This window comes from Schizophyllum commune (assembly GCF_000143185.2).
Source record: "Schizophyllum commune H4-8 unplaced genomic scaffold SCHCOscaffold_9, whole genome shotgun sequence".
Taxonomy (NCBI): domain Eukaryota; kingdom Fungi; phylum Basidiomycota; class Agaricomycetes; order Agaricales; family Schizophyllaceae; genus Schizophyllum; species Schizophyllum commune.
The window spans coordinates 1611960-1624769 of NW_026089546.1; the positions used below are offsets into that span (position 1 = coordinate 1611960).

A 12810-nucleotide genomic window follows, 5' to 3' on the forward strand; every position below is an offset into this window, starting at 1 on the left:
TTCGCGAATCCGGACTTACCCACGTGCATTTCGGCGAGTGCCGATAGATGTCGGAATTGCCTTTTGCGGATATCGGTAGGACTTCAAGCCAGTTCTGCCTCTCCGCAATTTTCTGTTACATCTACAGGCTACTCATGCCCGTCCCACGAGTAAAGAAGCACCACGTTTGGCCACCATCGAACCTCCGCTCCCCACCCGATACCCTGCCCAGCCGTAAGCGCACAAGACGATACATCGTCGCGCAGGATCCCGCCCTCCGCCTCGATCTCCTCAATCATGCCCTGGGTAAGCGCGATAGTGACTTGTTCCTTCGCCGCGATCTCCGTCACCGTCATGGCGCGCGGCCGTGGCAGACTTTCTTCTGCCTCTGCCTCGCGATCAGGGTCGCTCACGGCCTCTCCATCCCCGAGCTCCCACAGGTAATCGTCCAAACGCGTCTTGAAGGAGGGGGTCGAGTAGTGCGGTGTGTGGAGGACCTTGAGTCCGGAGGCGAACTGGCGACTGCGAATCTTCGGGTTGGTGTGGGCCGGGAGGAGGGGGACCGTTGACAGTAAAGTCGAGGGAGGGAGGAGCGCTATGCCAAGGGCGTTGGTCATGGGTTTTGTGTATGAACGGGAGAGACGTACCGACGCCTCTGGCGCGATTCCAGGTGCCCCATACCTCGTCGAGCGCGATTATCCCACGCGCTTTCATCAAGCCGCCCCTCTGGCTGCTATTGTCGCCTTGCAATACCGAAGCGAGCTCCCGAGCTAACTCCTGCATCCACTTCTCCTCGTCCTTGATCATATCTTGCGTGACCGGCGTCGCTTTCAGCGTCGTCAAAGCCAATGATGAAAGCGAGGAAATCAGCTCAGACTCGGCTTCAGTCGTCGGTGCCGACCCTATAGAATTATCGGGAAGCGCGAGACCAGTCGTGTCCACAGGCGGGGCATTTGCTGATTTGAGGCGCTCACTGACTTCGGTGGCAACGCGGACCATGTCATTTGCCCGCAGTCGAAGCGCCTCCAGATCGCCCAGCGCTGCCTGCAGGTGGGTTGTACGGCTGGAGGAAGTCTCCGCGAGAGTATTGAGCAGAGAATCTGGTGGAAGATGTCAACTACGATGCTGGCGCAGGAAGCATCACACAATTACTTATTCCGGACTGATTTTCGCGCAAGGGCGGGACCGCGCCCGAGGGCATCTTGCGCTCGTCAGCACACGATGCGCAAATGACAGGTGCTTACTCACTCTGGTGACATCCCAGCGCTTTGCCGTGAGTGCGCGCTTCAGAGCAGCGTAGAACGGTTTATCGCCAGATTTTCGGAAGGATATCTTGACGATGTTGGAGTCGGGCGCGGATGTGGTTGGCGGTGGTGCGCTAGGCAGACTTGGTGCAGGTGTCGAGGAGCTAGCGGAAGGTAGAGGGGTACCACATATCTCGCACTCGCGCATAGAAGGATGATTGATGAATGTACATGCTGGACATGACTTCGATCTCGTCGCAAGCGCTGGGCTGGCAACCGCGGGAACTGGGGTTGTTGTTCGCGGGGAAGAATCGACGGATTTGGGTACCCCACACAGCGCGCAGAGACGAGACTTCGTGCCAGGAGGGTTACGATTATCGCAGACGTGACAAGTCCAGCCTCCCCAGTCGTCATCCTCGACTGAGGTGCGACTGGCCGCGGCCTGTGCGTTATCGAAGACCAAGGTGACCTTTGCTGAGCTAGTAAACAGGCCAGCGTAATACTCAGTTTGCCGTATATCTGCAAGGTCGATAGAAAACGAGAACTTTTCAGGCTGTGTATCGGACACGAAGATAAGTCGATGAGACGTGAGGTGAATAACGCCTGATTGATGGTCGGGCGACTTAATGGGTCCATCGTAGATACCAACCCCGTCCTGGCTAGCATTCAGCTCTTCATCCGAGTATAGGAGAGCTACGACGGGGATAGTTCCGTCGATTGGCTTCGATCTTCTAGCAAGTCCCATATGGTTATTGTCTACGAAAACAATCGGCTCGAGGTTGGCAAGGAGGCGTCTATTGTTCACTTACGAGATTAAATCAATGAAGACTGTGTCTTGAGCGACTCCAACTCAGTTGCAGCGGTCGCGACGGGAAGACAGGGCCCAAAGGCGTTATGGCGTCCGATGGTAGGTGTTCGGGCCCGCTTGAAACTCTTCCGCGGCAGCCGTCGCTGGAGGATACTATCCGATCCAAGACGGAGCGGGGTAAGTGAGGCTGTCCGGGTAACGCTTCGAACGAATGGGTTGGGAGCGCGGCTAGACGATGATTTCGAAAGGCAGCGTGATGGGTATGTGTTGAAGTCAGAGCGTCGACTCATGGCGATGACATAATCTGTGGGCTCCGCGGTCGTCGGTGGGAGTGATTTGTGGCGTCGCAGCAGCCCTGTCCGTGGCGGACTTGCGGCGGGTTGTCCTCGACGAGCACGATCACCGCACTGGGTTTCCTGTCCTTCGCGACACTCTCGACGGCTCACCCGATCACATCTCGGATCGGCACGCCCCGGTGATCATCGTGGAAACGCACCGCCTCCATCCATTGTCTTGCCCAACGGCCTCCGGCCTACCGCCCACCGAGTTTGAGGCCCTCAGCGCTCTCCTCATCAGAGATGGGTGTCACCACCCAGGTGTTCTTTGGTTCTTGGGTATTCGACGGCCGCCAAGGAAAACCGCCGTCGGTGTAATAACCGCGTTCAGGTCATGCAGCGTACCCAACGCATAGAAATTGACGCACTCTACAATCATCGATAGACGGGCCCGCGCAGCGTTTTGATTGGTGCGGGGTGCAGTGCATAATCCCGCACGTCGGTTCCCAGAAGTGATGATGCCGTTGGATCAAGAGAAGCAACCAGGTGCAGGGGCAAGGGGACAGGCAGTGGAACCAAATTAGCTTATGAAAATGACCTGAACGTGTACATGCAGCAATTGCGTTAGTCGAGACGCATAAATATGTGACACTCTCATTCATTCACTCGTACTCATGGCCCGCCGAATGTCCACCTCTCCTCCCACCACTGGAAGACAGACCCCCTCGGGTTCGGGCTCGGGGCTGGTGAGAGGCCGCGCTTGTGGTCCTTGCAGGTACGTCCTTACTACCTCACGTCCTCCTTCATGCTGACAGGATCTTCTCAGGAAGCGCAAGGTCGTGAGTACCTCTCTTCATCTTCGTCTGCAGTGCCTGACAGCTTGACAGCGCTGCGATGGCGAGAAGCCCATTTGCGGACAATGTCAACGCTCCTCTCGCTCGAACGACCCGTGCAACTACGCCGATGTTGGCCCCTCAAAGACTCAGATCCTGGAGGCCACTATCTCTCGACTTCAAACCCGTATACAGGAGTTGGAAGACCCCAACCCGGAGGTGCCACTCGTCAACCCATACGCGGCCCCTTCATCGCCAGTGGCTGAGTCTTCTCGCTCATCCCCATCCGTCATTGCAGCGCCAGATGCTCGCGAAGAAGTATAGCGCTCCCCTCTTCCGGATCTTCTGTAGCTAATCTATACCTCCAGGATCTATCCCCATCGTCGGTGCAAATCCTGTGGGCGATTCATGAAGTCTTGCTCGATAGCTCGCTGATTATACCCACAGTCTCGCGGCCTTCCGTCCTCACGCCGAAGAATTCGGTTTTTTCCTCGACTTCGGTCGCGTGCAAGACAACATCACCTCCCCTCTCACGGATCACCCCCTCCCGATGCTGCGCAATGCCATATACCTCTGGGGCGCACACTTCGCGGGCCAGCGCTGGGCGGAACACGAGGCGCGATTCTCCGAATCCGCCGTGCACAGCGCGCAACCCATATCGTTTGCGTCTCCAGGCGTCCTGTTGGAGTCTATCCAGGCCAAAATCCTCCTATCCACCTATTTCTTCCGTCATAACCGCTGCCTCGAAGCCATCTCTTTTCTCGCGGCCGCCACCGGCATGTCGCTTGCCATGGGCCTCCACAAAGATAGTCAAGGCGCTTCTCCGACCGCGGGATTTCTGTCGCAGTCGTTCAAGTTGCCACCGGCTTTGGACTTCATTGAGGAAGGCGAGCGCATTCGCGGATTCTGGACTGTCTTCATGCAATGCAACGCGACGTCTGTTATTGGCGAGTTCGTGTCGCCTATGGCTGCCGACAATGGGCTACAGGTCGACGTGCCCTGGCCGTTGGAGAGCGCCGCGTACGCTGAGGTGCGTCCACGCTCACACAAGCTGCCCTCGGACGCTAATGAATTTTCAGCCTAATTTTATTTTCATGACGAATCCTGGTCAAACGTTGCGCAACCTCCGGCCAGCCCTCCTTGAACGCGGGCTGAGGGAATATACGCCTATGGCGCTTGTGGCGCAGGCGTCCTTCCTCTACGAGCGTGCAGCTAGCCTTGCTACGCAGTATCGTCCTAGTACGTCTTCTCCTTCCCTTCGAATGGGCGTATGAGAGCACCAGACTGATTACGAACCAAGATATGACCGCAGACGACACAGAAACATACGCGTCGACATTCTCCACTCACGACTACTTCCTCGAGCGTTTCCGGACATCCATTCCCCGCCTGGACCGCTTCCAATCGACCGCAATCCGCGCCTATCTCACGGCGCACTCCTTCGCGAACGCGGGCCTCATTCGCCTGCATGGCGTCTTCGCAGAGACGTCGGGGCCCTCCTGGATGAAGTGCGTGACTGCGGCGCACGCCGTCATCTCTGTCTTCGGTGCGGTCAACGTACAGACCTTGCCGCCGATGAGCCCCTTGATGGCGGTACGTTGTCGGTTTCCCGGATCCCCTCTCCGTGAAGGTCGGAGGCTGTTCGCTGACGACTGCATAGACCGTTCTGGCGACCGTCTTTCGCGTTCTCAAGTGGACCTTGGGCCGGCTGGCGCTGGGTGCGGTGGGCATCAGTGTCAGCCCTCAGGATATCCAAACTGATCTCGACCGATGTACGCTGCTAATGACGCTGCCGTCGTTCGCGTCTCCGCTTATGGGTGCGTCCCTCCCCTCGTCCTCATGGTCCGTCACCGTTCAACTCACAGCCCCTATAGAGGCCCAGTATCAGTTGGTTGTTGCAGCCGAGGGTGTTCTTTTCTAGGGCTGGATCCTCATACGCACTCGTGGACGCTTTCTCGGGAGTTGTAACGGACGCGTTTCGAGTCGTCTTGGACGCTGCAGGCTTGCTTCCTTGGCTTCTCCACGGACACCATCTCTATTACATCGCGTGTGATACGGACTCTGCGATACGACATGTAGCTAGACTCACACCCGTCGCCGAATCAATATCAGACCTTGTATGATACCCTCTCCTTCTGCTTGACCGATGGAAAATCAGCTCTTCTCGACAGCGGCTACAGGTGAAATTCCTGACCATGCGCGACCCACTGTACCCGGCCCTCTGCTTCATCGTCCGCGGCGGCCTCTCCAACCACAGTTGTCGCCGACTTGCAGATCCCGAACGTTGATCCTGCGGGGATGCCTGATCGAATGCCAATCACTCCTTACCCCATAAAGCACACCTTCGGATTGGTTCCCATTGATTTGCACTTTCGGCTTCTCACGCTCCTCCGCGATCCGATCTTCTCGTCGGCCGCCGCGAAGTGTGATGTCCCCGTTTGAGAAAACGCTTGTGAAGAAGGTTCCGACTCTTTCAGAGATTCTTCCTGAATGCATGTTCGCGGCGGCCCGGTCGCCTAAAGGGCGGAACTATGGACGCGGTGCAGGGCGGACGGAGGATGGGCCGTGCCGATGTTCTCAATATACTGTACTGTGTCCGCACATAAGGGCTCCGTCGTGCTTGCAACTGCTGTTGATGACCGAGCACAGCCAGGCAGCATCTGACCGCAAGGCCGCTCCTTCGGCGTCAGTGGGGCTGGTTTGGCGAGGACTCGTCTTGCGGTATACATCGGGGAGGTGTGGGTGCTACACAGACACAATAACGGATAGACAGCTACCGCGGCGTAAGCTGCTGAGGTTCATGGCCTCCTTGGGAAAGTTTGCGATGTCTGCTGCATTGGAATGTCTTGCCGCGTAGCCTAACTTGCCGACCGTGCAAGTCTCGCCTTTACCAGGTAACGGGCAGAAAGATCCATAGCTACATACTTGCGAGCGTCTGCTCGAGCAAGCAGCGACCCGTATGGTTCTGTGAGCTTTGAATGGAGTCAAAACACCAAGACATATCTTTACGCTCGAATCACGACTCGTCGCGACCATCGAAGTTGAACTTGTGCACGTGACAGCACGTGAGATGGCAGAACGCGGGACACGTGCCAATGTGCGCTTGTACGCGGCCTTGATGTCGCCTCCATCACGTCGGTCGCGCAAGCCCAAGAGGCGTTTCTCCCTGTCGTCGACCACCACATCCTCATTCCCCAGCAACAAATACTCGTCTTTGGGACCCAGTTTTGCACGCAGGCGAAGCAGCAACAAGACCGCCGCGACTTCCCCCGAGCTTGGCGCGAACCATGATCATGACCACGGGCACGACGAAACGCATGACTTCGGTCCGTATGAACAGGAATACAGTATGAATAGCGGCTATTCCGAACGCCACGACACGGGCGACGTGTTCCCCCACGTAGGCGATGGTCTAGAGACTTCGGAGCGGCACTTCTTCCGCGGCCGCGGACGAGATCAGCGACCGCTGGTATACTCCTCGCTGCCGCCTACCCCGATCCCCGCGACGAGCCCAGTGGGTCCGGAGTCCCCTGGAGATATACCCATGTCACCGTCGTACTCTATGCTACCGCATGAGTCGAGCGCGCCGTTCTCGATCTGGGATTATTTGCGCGAGGAGCTGCTCGCGACGGATTTCGATTCGCATCAGGAGATGAAGTGGGAGCGAGTGAGCAACTTCCTCAGTATACCCATCGCGATCGAGAAGGTGCGTAGTGGTACTTCTTTCCTTGCACCGATCGTTGACGTCGCGTATAGCTCCTCGGCTTTGGGTTCATTCTATGCTTCGACTCCTTCCTGTACACATTTACTATCCTGCCTATACGCGCGACACTTGCCTTCTTCCGCCTATGCTCGAACATGTTCTCACCCAAAGCGCCGCCACTCCCTCCCTCTCAAAAGGCTGACCTCTTGCGCGCCACGTTGCTGCTGTCGTCGATCGCAATATTGACACCGTTGACGGATGCCAGCAAAATCTATCACTCGATCCGTGGTCAGGATACTATCAAACTTTATGTGATCTTCAACGCACTGGAGGTGCGTGTTCGTCTTGCCAATGTTCTGAGCCAACGCCCACGACTTGTCAGATAGCCGACCGACTGTGCGCTTCGATAGGGCAGGACATACTCGATTGTCTGTTTTCGCGATCTACACTGGAGCCGCTATCACATAGGGTGCCAGTCACAGTGCACACCTTCCGCCCTATGATGTACTTTGTTTTGGCGCTGGCATACAATGGTGCGTCGCTTGCCAGTTTCGCATTTGCTGCGTATTCCTCAACGAAAATGTCCAGTAATGCACACACTCGTCATGGTCTACCAGATGATATCTCTGAACGTCGCCGTCAACTCATACGACCATGCGCTGCTGACGCTGCTCTTGTCGAATCAATTCGTCGAGATCAAGGGCTCCGTGTTCAAGAAGTTCGAGAAGGACAACCTCTTCCAGATCACCTGCGCCGACATCGTCGAGCGCTTTACACTAGCACTCATGCTCGTGGTGGTCGCGTTCAGGAACCTGATTGAGCTGAGCGGGACCGAGTTCGACTTTTCGCAGGGCTTTGTACTTCCCAAGAGCTTCGGGTGGTTCCGCGGTAACAACGTGCTGTGGACCATATCTTATGTGCGTACTTTCATAGTGATGGAGGGACGTGGCTAACCTTCCCTGTAGCCTGTCTTGACTGTGCTGGCGTCCGAGATGGTTGTCGACTGGCTCAAGCACGCGTTCATCACGAAGTTTAATCACATACGACCGTCAGTATACGAGCGATACGCGGATGTACTATGTAGGGATCTAGCATGCGGGAGTGCTATTGGTAGACGAGCTCGCAAGGTATGCCCACCTTTCGCTCTCCGGGCTTCGAGTACTAACTCCCTGTAGCATACCTACGTCGACCAAGCACCTCTGGTCGCTCGTCGGCTTGGCTTCTCGTCACTACCCTTAGCGGTCCTCGCCGTACTCATCGGCTCGCAGTCGTTGACGCTGTTGTTCTCGCTGCATGCTGAGAGCGTCTCCCCCTCGTGGACGGATGCAGAGGTCACTGCAATTGAGCTTGCGCACTTCTTAAAGTTAGCCGCCATCGGAGTATTGCTCTGGGTCTGGTGAGTCGTACGATTTGTGCAGTAGGTTCTCGCTAACTCATGCTGGTTAGTTTCGTCGTCGTGAAGATTATCATCGGCGTCAACCTCATCAGCTATGCGACGCGTCGGCACGCGGGCGTGGAGGAGCGAGAGAAGGCAGATGTGATTAACGATTTTGGTCGCGACCCAATCGGCGAGGGGAAGGAGGAACAGGTATGTCGCTCTACATCTATTTCACTCACATCTCTGACCACTCTCAGCGATACAACCGCGAGCTCAAGGACATTCTTGACGATTCGCGCGACGATGTTCCACCCGTTCCCGAGATGGGTGAACGACCGTCAGGTTCGGCGCCATCTGCGGGTGGGAAAGGCAAGCGTTCTCGTGTAAAGCTCGAGGACCTGACGCGATTCACGATGGTGAAAAGGATCTGGTGATCTACTCGCGGATCTGTGTATAATAGTGATTGGACTCTCTGCAACTGGAATATTTGCTGGGATTTGTTTGCTCGTTTGTCGTTGCGCGGTCCGAAGTTCCGAGCGCCCGAAATGAAACAGGCCGGAATTTGCCGAGTTGAACTCCGCGACGTTGTTGCCTTCGCCCCTGGTTCTGTTCTACCATCACCTTGCTTCGCCGTGGGACAGGTCTATACAGCCCACAGGATGCTCTCTGCTCTGACTTGACGTCTTCTGTGCTGCTAATCTGTATAAAGCACCATCGCCCTATTTTGGAAGCGCAGCTGGACTAGAGTTGCTGCTTACTGCGCTCGTCCGAGAAACCGGCCGGGGCTGTGTTGAAGGACGAAAAAGCGCAGCTGCCATTCTATCTCCTGCTCACCTTCATGTCTACTCTCACTCGCGTACGAACGCGTCTTCGGCTGCTACTTGCTCGGACAACTACCTGGTGCGCCAATGCACCCGCAGTGGCACGGACTCTCGCCCGGCGTATCGCGGCGCTCGTCGTGACCGTCGCCGCTTTCGTAGTGGTCCTAGCTGCGCCCCTAATATCCCTGAGCAAGTCGCGTCGCGTGCGATACATCAGTCTCTCATTTTCTGTCTTTTTATTCGTCTTGTACGGTCTGTATACGTACGATTGGCCACCATATGCGCTATACTCTACGCTCGAAAAGCAAGAGGTGGCACACTCGCGGGCGCTACTTCAGAAGGAACGTGGCCCGCAGCGTTTTGTGCTCTTCAAGCAACTTCAGGGTGCTGGCTTCAACAATCAGGTAAATTTCCCAGACGGATGAGTCTTCTCCGGTCGTCCGCTCACACTACGCCAGGTGCAGGAAATCCTTCTATATCACCATCTCGCGCTGGAGACGCGTCGAACGTACGTCTACCAGCCGTTCGTCTGGAGAAAGCGCGGCGAGCACTCCTTCGTGCCTCTGTCCGCCTTCCTCGCTGGCGTGACCGCAGACACGGTCAGCAGTACCGTGTATGACGAGGTTTGCCCGGAAGCGGAGCGCACGCACATCACCATAAACTCAGAGAGCGATCGAACCCGCTGGACGGAGGCGAAGGCGGAGATTGAGGCGAATACGGCACGCTGCCTGGTTGTGGACAACAAGATATTATCGTGGAAGTGAGTGACTTGCAGGATTGCTTGAGACGCAAGAGCTGACCTTCTTGAAGCTTTCTTGCTTCTCCCGGGTTGCATATCGTATGGCCGACCTATCAGGCCTACCTCAAAGAGTACTTCTATTGGTCGGACGGTATCAGCGTCGCCATTGCACGCACGCAGGCCAATCTCAACCTACGGTCGCCAACCAATCCAGAAGGGGATGCCTACATGGCCATACATCTTCGCAGAGGTGACTTCGAGACGCACTGCGGCTACCTCGCAAAAGACCACACCGGATTCACTACCTGGGCTACCCTTCCCGAACTCTACAACTCCGTATACTCACCTCCATTATCCACCGGGAATGACTCCTCCGTCATGGAACATTGCTACCCCTCCCTCCGGCGCATCCTCGACCTCATCGACATGCACGCGCGAAGTCGCACGCTCCGCGTCCTCCACATCCTCCACGACGGCGCGTGGGACCACCCGCTCGTGAAGCTTCACCTGGCCAAGCTCGAGGCCGCCGTGCTGAGCGACGTGCACGCACGCGCCGCCGGCTGGCCGGGCGGGCCCATGCGCCGCGTAACACACTCGGGGACGCTTGGCTTGGAAAAGGGCGAGGGCGACTACGCTGTCGCCGTCGACGTCGAGCTCGCGCGGCGCGCGGATGTCTTCATCGGCAACGGGTACTCCAGCCTGAGCGCGCAGATCGCGGCGCTGCGGCTGGGCGCGGACGGGGGACGCACGAGGGATATTATGTTCGTGTAAGGTTCGGTGCGTGGCTAGGAATACAACAGCTCGCGGACTGTATATGTACGGGGCGGCGGCATGTACACGTATAACTAGGAGGGCCTATCGATATCGTTAACTTCAATGGTACAGATTGAGGACTTCGGGATGTCGAGGGAAGGGCGACGGGGCGCTGGGAGTTCAAAAATCGTGGCACCCACGAGCGAGGAGGTTTTCCATTTGTCTTCTTATTTTCGGAATGTGACACGAGAGATCTATCTGCAGGTGGATCAGAAGATCTGACCTGTGAACGGCGCAAGATTAGCATGGTCGATTACCGAACTACCGAGGTAGACCGAGGTGCACTGACTTGGCCGTTTACAAAGGGACCCAACACAACGGTGTCTTCCTGGATCTGAATCTTCTTCCGAATCGGCCTCTTACATTACAAAGCGAGCGTCGTTGGCATCCAATGGGGTATAGACAGTCGGTAACCTCGTGCTACCACCACTGCGGGGATATTAGTGTGTACTCTGGTGCCATAAGATGAAAGGAGCGCACGGGTTGGCATTCGCCCCCGTCCCACGTCCAGATATTGTTGGCGTCGCCGATGATCATCCGCGCGTTTTCCATCCCGGCGCCCTCCTCGACGCGCTCGATGAACCACTTCACCAGCCAGTGTCGGGTAACGTATTTGTACCATACGAAGAAGTTCCAGTCGTAGCTGGTGATGACACGCGGGTTGAGGTAGATCCCGGTGAGGTCGAACTGGCGGCGGAGGTCGTAGGGGAGGTTGAAGGACTCGGATGAGAAGCATTCGTTGGGGGAGGAGTGTCGGAAGCGGAGGGGCAGCGTGCCGGCGGGGGACAGGTCGGGCGGTTGTGGGTAGGCCGGATGGCTCTCGGGTAATGGGTGCGAAAGAGGCTTCATGGACAGACTGTTCGGTCTTCGGAGATGGATTGGAAGGAAGGGGTCTGCTCGGATCGACACAATGCCATTCCAGCAAGTGGAGACTGGCGCTGGCTCGTCCCTCTTGATGGCGCTCATGCCTTCCTCGTCAGCAAGATACGGCCATAAAGATGACGGTATCCTCCCTAGACTGTCGCGCACCACCCACGCGTCATACAGTCTGCGCAAACATCAGAGTGGGTCTGTTATCCCGCGATTACACGCACCCCCAGAAGGATAGATCCACTGCGCAAGCCATGTCATAGTCTCCGTCACGGGTCTTCAACAGCTCGAGCATGGACTCGGCCTTGATGAAGATGTCGTTGCTGAATAGCACCCGCTCGAATCCGCCGCGCTCGACCAGAGGTTCTAGCGCGAGGTTTCGCACGGCGGCTAAGTACTGTATGCGCGCGGGGGAAGTATCCATGGTGGATGGGCGAGATATTGACTTGTCGTTCACAAGGATGCGCTTCTCGACGTGCAAGTCTGATAGAGCGGCGTCGAATTGGCGCAACAAGTCGGGGGAGTTGTCGGTGCTGTGCGACTCCACGATGGACACGTAGACGTTGTCCTGTGAATGGATTGGGTCAGACGAAGGGAAGGGGGAAGGGGAATGGCGCACGGTGCCCAGGTAGTGGATGAGCTTGATGCACTGCTCGGTCCAGTAGGGTATGACCCCTGCGTTGTTGTGGAACATGGCAGCGATGAACACCTTCTCTGAGGGATGGGTCAGTAGTGAGATGGAAGGATGGATAGTGCGACGCACCGCCATCCCCATATCCCTCTGGTCGGGGGGACCTGTTCGCAAGCGCGATGTCCTGCTTGAACCGATGATCGACCGGCTGCTCGTACGTCGCCAAGAGGAACAGCCCCCACAGCGCCAAGCTGCCATAGACGCTGAGCGCGATCCAGGTTCCTCGCCCCTCCCCCCTATTGACCCGCACGCGCGTCTTGGAGTGATCCTCGTCCGTGTCGTTGAGGGCTCGGTAGTACGCGCGCCAGTGGCGCGCACTGTACGTCGCATACGCTCGCTTCCCCGTCTCCCACAGCAGCGTTCCCCCCGCCATGCAGAGCCCCCAGATGGGCACCGTGACCATGCAGAGCACGAAGCGCGTGCGCGCCTTGGGCCACGCAGGCTCCCAGACGCCGTTCCCGACGTGGTCCAACCAGTACCCATAGGCGCGGTTGTAGATGTAGCACGCGAGCAGGACGGGGCCAAGGACGGAGAGGACGATGTGCACGCCGGCGAGGACAGCGAGCGCAGGCTTCATGGACGTTCAGAGCATCAAGCCGCCTCGCCCGAGTGCGCTATAATACTCGCGCGTATGTCGGATGCGGGAAAACGCACGG

The 12810-nt window shown here is 57.1% G+C and overlaps 5 protein-coding genes across 5 annotated transcripts; 3 read left to right on the plus strand and 2 right to left on the minus strand.

Moving 5' to 3' along the window:
• Positions 1-49: 49 nt before the first annotated feature.
• SCHCODRAFT_02549916 (uncharacterized protein) lies at positions 50-2356 on the minus strand. The gene is made up of 5 exons (XM_003029799.3): positions 2033-2356; positions 1228-1979; positions 1132-1180; positions 627-1079; positions 50-574 (listed from the first exon to the last, which is right to left on the minus strand). Exons 2-5 carry the CDS (start codon positions 1966-1968, stop codon positions 129-131), a joined length of 1689 nt encoding a protein of 562 aa, XP_003029845.1. The 5' UTR covers positions 1969-1979; positions 2033-2356; the 3' UTR covers positions 50-128.
• A 624-nt stretch (positions 2357-2980) lies between these two features.
• On the plus strand, positions 2981-5060 carry SCHCODRAFT_02510481 (uncharacterized protein; the record flags this gene model as incomplete). Its single annotated transcript, XM_003029397.2, has 9 exons — positions 2981-3081; positions 3133-3145; positions 3194-3457; positions 3508-3536; positions 3587-4169; positions 4219-4378; positions 4440-4732; positions 4800-4956; positions 5014-5060. 9 exons carry the CDS (start codon positions 2981-2983, stop codon positions 5058-5060), a joined length of 1647 nt encoding a protein of 548 aa, XP_003029443.1.
• A 1428-nt stretch (positions 5061-6488) lies between these two features.
• SCHCODRAFT_02510264 (DUF747-domain-containing protein) lies at positions 6489-8654 on the plus strand (the record flags this gene model as incomplete). The annotated part of the gene is made up of 8 exons (XM_003029398.3): positions 6489-6845; positions 6896-7174; positions 7225-7375; positions 7431-7759; positions 7808-7969; positions 8018-8238; positions 8289-8430; positions 8478-8654. The coding sequence occupies 8 exons, from the start codon at positions 6489-6491 to the stop codon at positions 8652-8654; spliced, it is 1818 nt and encodes a 605-aa protein (XP_003029444.2).
• Positions 8655-9058: 404 nt separating this feature from the next.
• On the plus strand, positions 9059-10551 carry SCHCODRAFT_02549924 (uncharacterized protein; the record flags this gene model as incomplete). Its single annotated transcript, XM_003029399.1, has 3 exons — positions 9059-9445; positions 9500-9801; positions 9852-10551. The coding sequence occupies 3 exons, from the start codon at positions 9059-9061 to the stop codon at positions 10549-10551; spliced, it is 1389 nt and encodes a 462-aa protein (XP_003029445.1).
• A 330-nt stretch (positions 10552-10881) lies between these two features.
• On the minus strand, positions 10882-12809 carry SCHCODRAFT_02635089 (uncharacterized protein). Its single transcript, XM_050345847.1, has 5 exons — positions 12227-12809; positions 12083-12177; positions 11688-12031; positions 11074-11641; positions 10882-11022 (listed from the first exon to the last, which is right to left on the minus strand). The coding sequence occupies exons 1-5, from the start codon at positions 12729-12731 to the stop codon at positions 11014-11016; spliced, it is 1521 nt and encodes a 506-aa protein (XP_050198906.1). The 5' UTR covers positions 12732-12809; the 3' UTR covers positions 10882-11013.
• Position 12810: the final 1 nt, after the last annotated feature.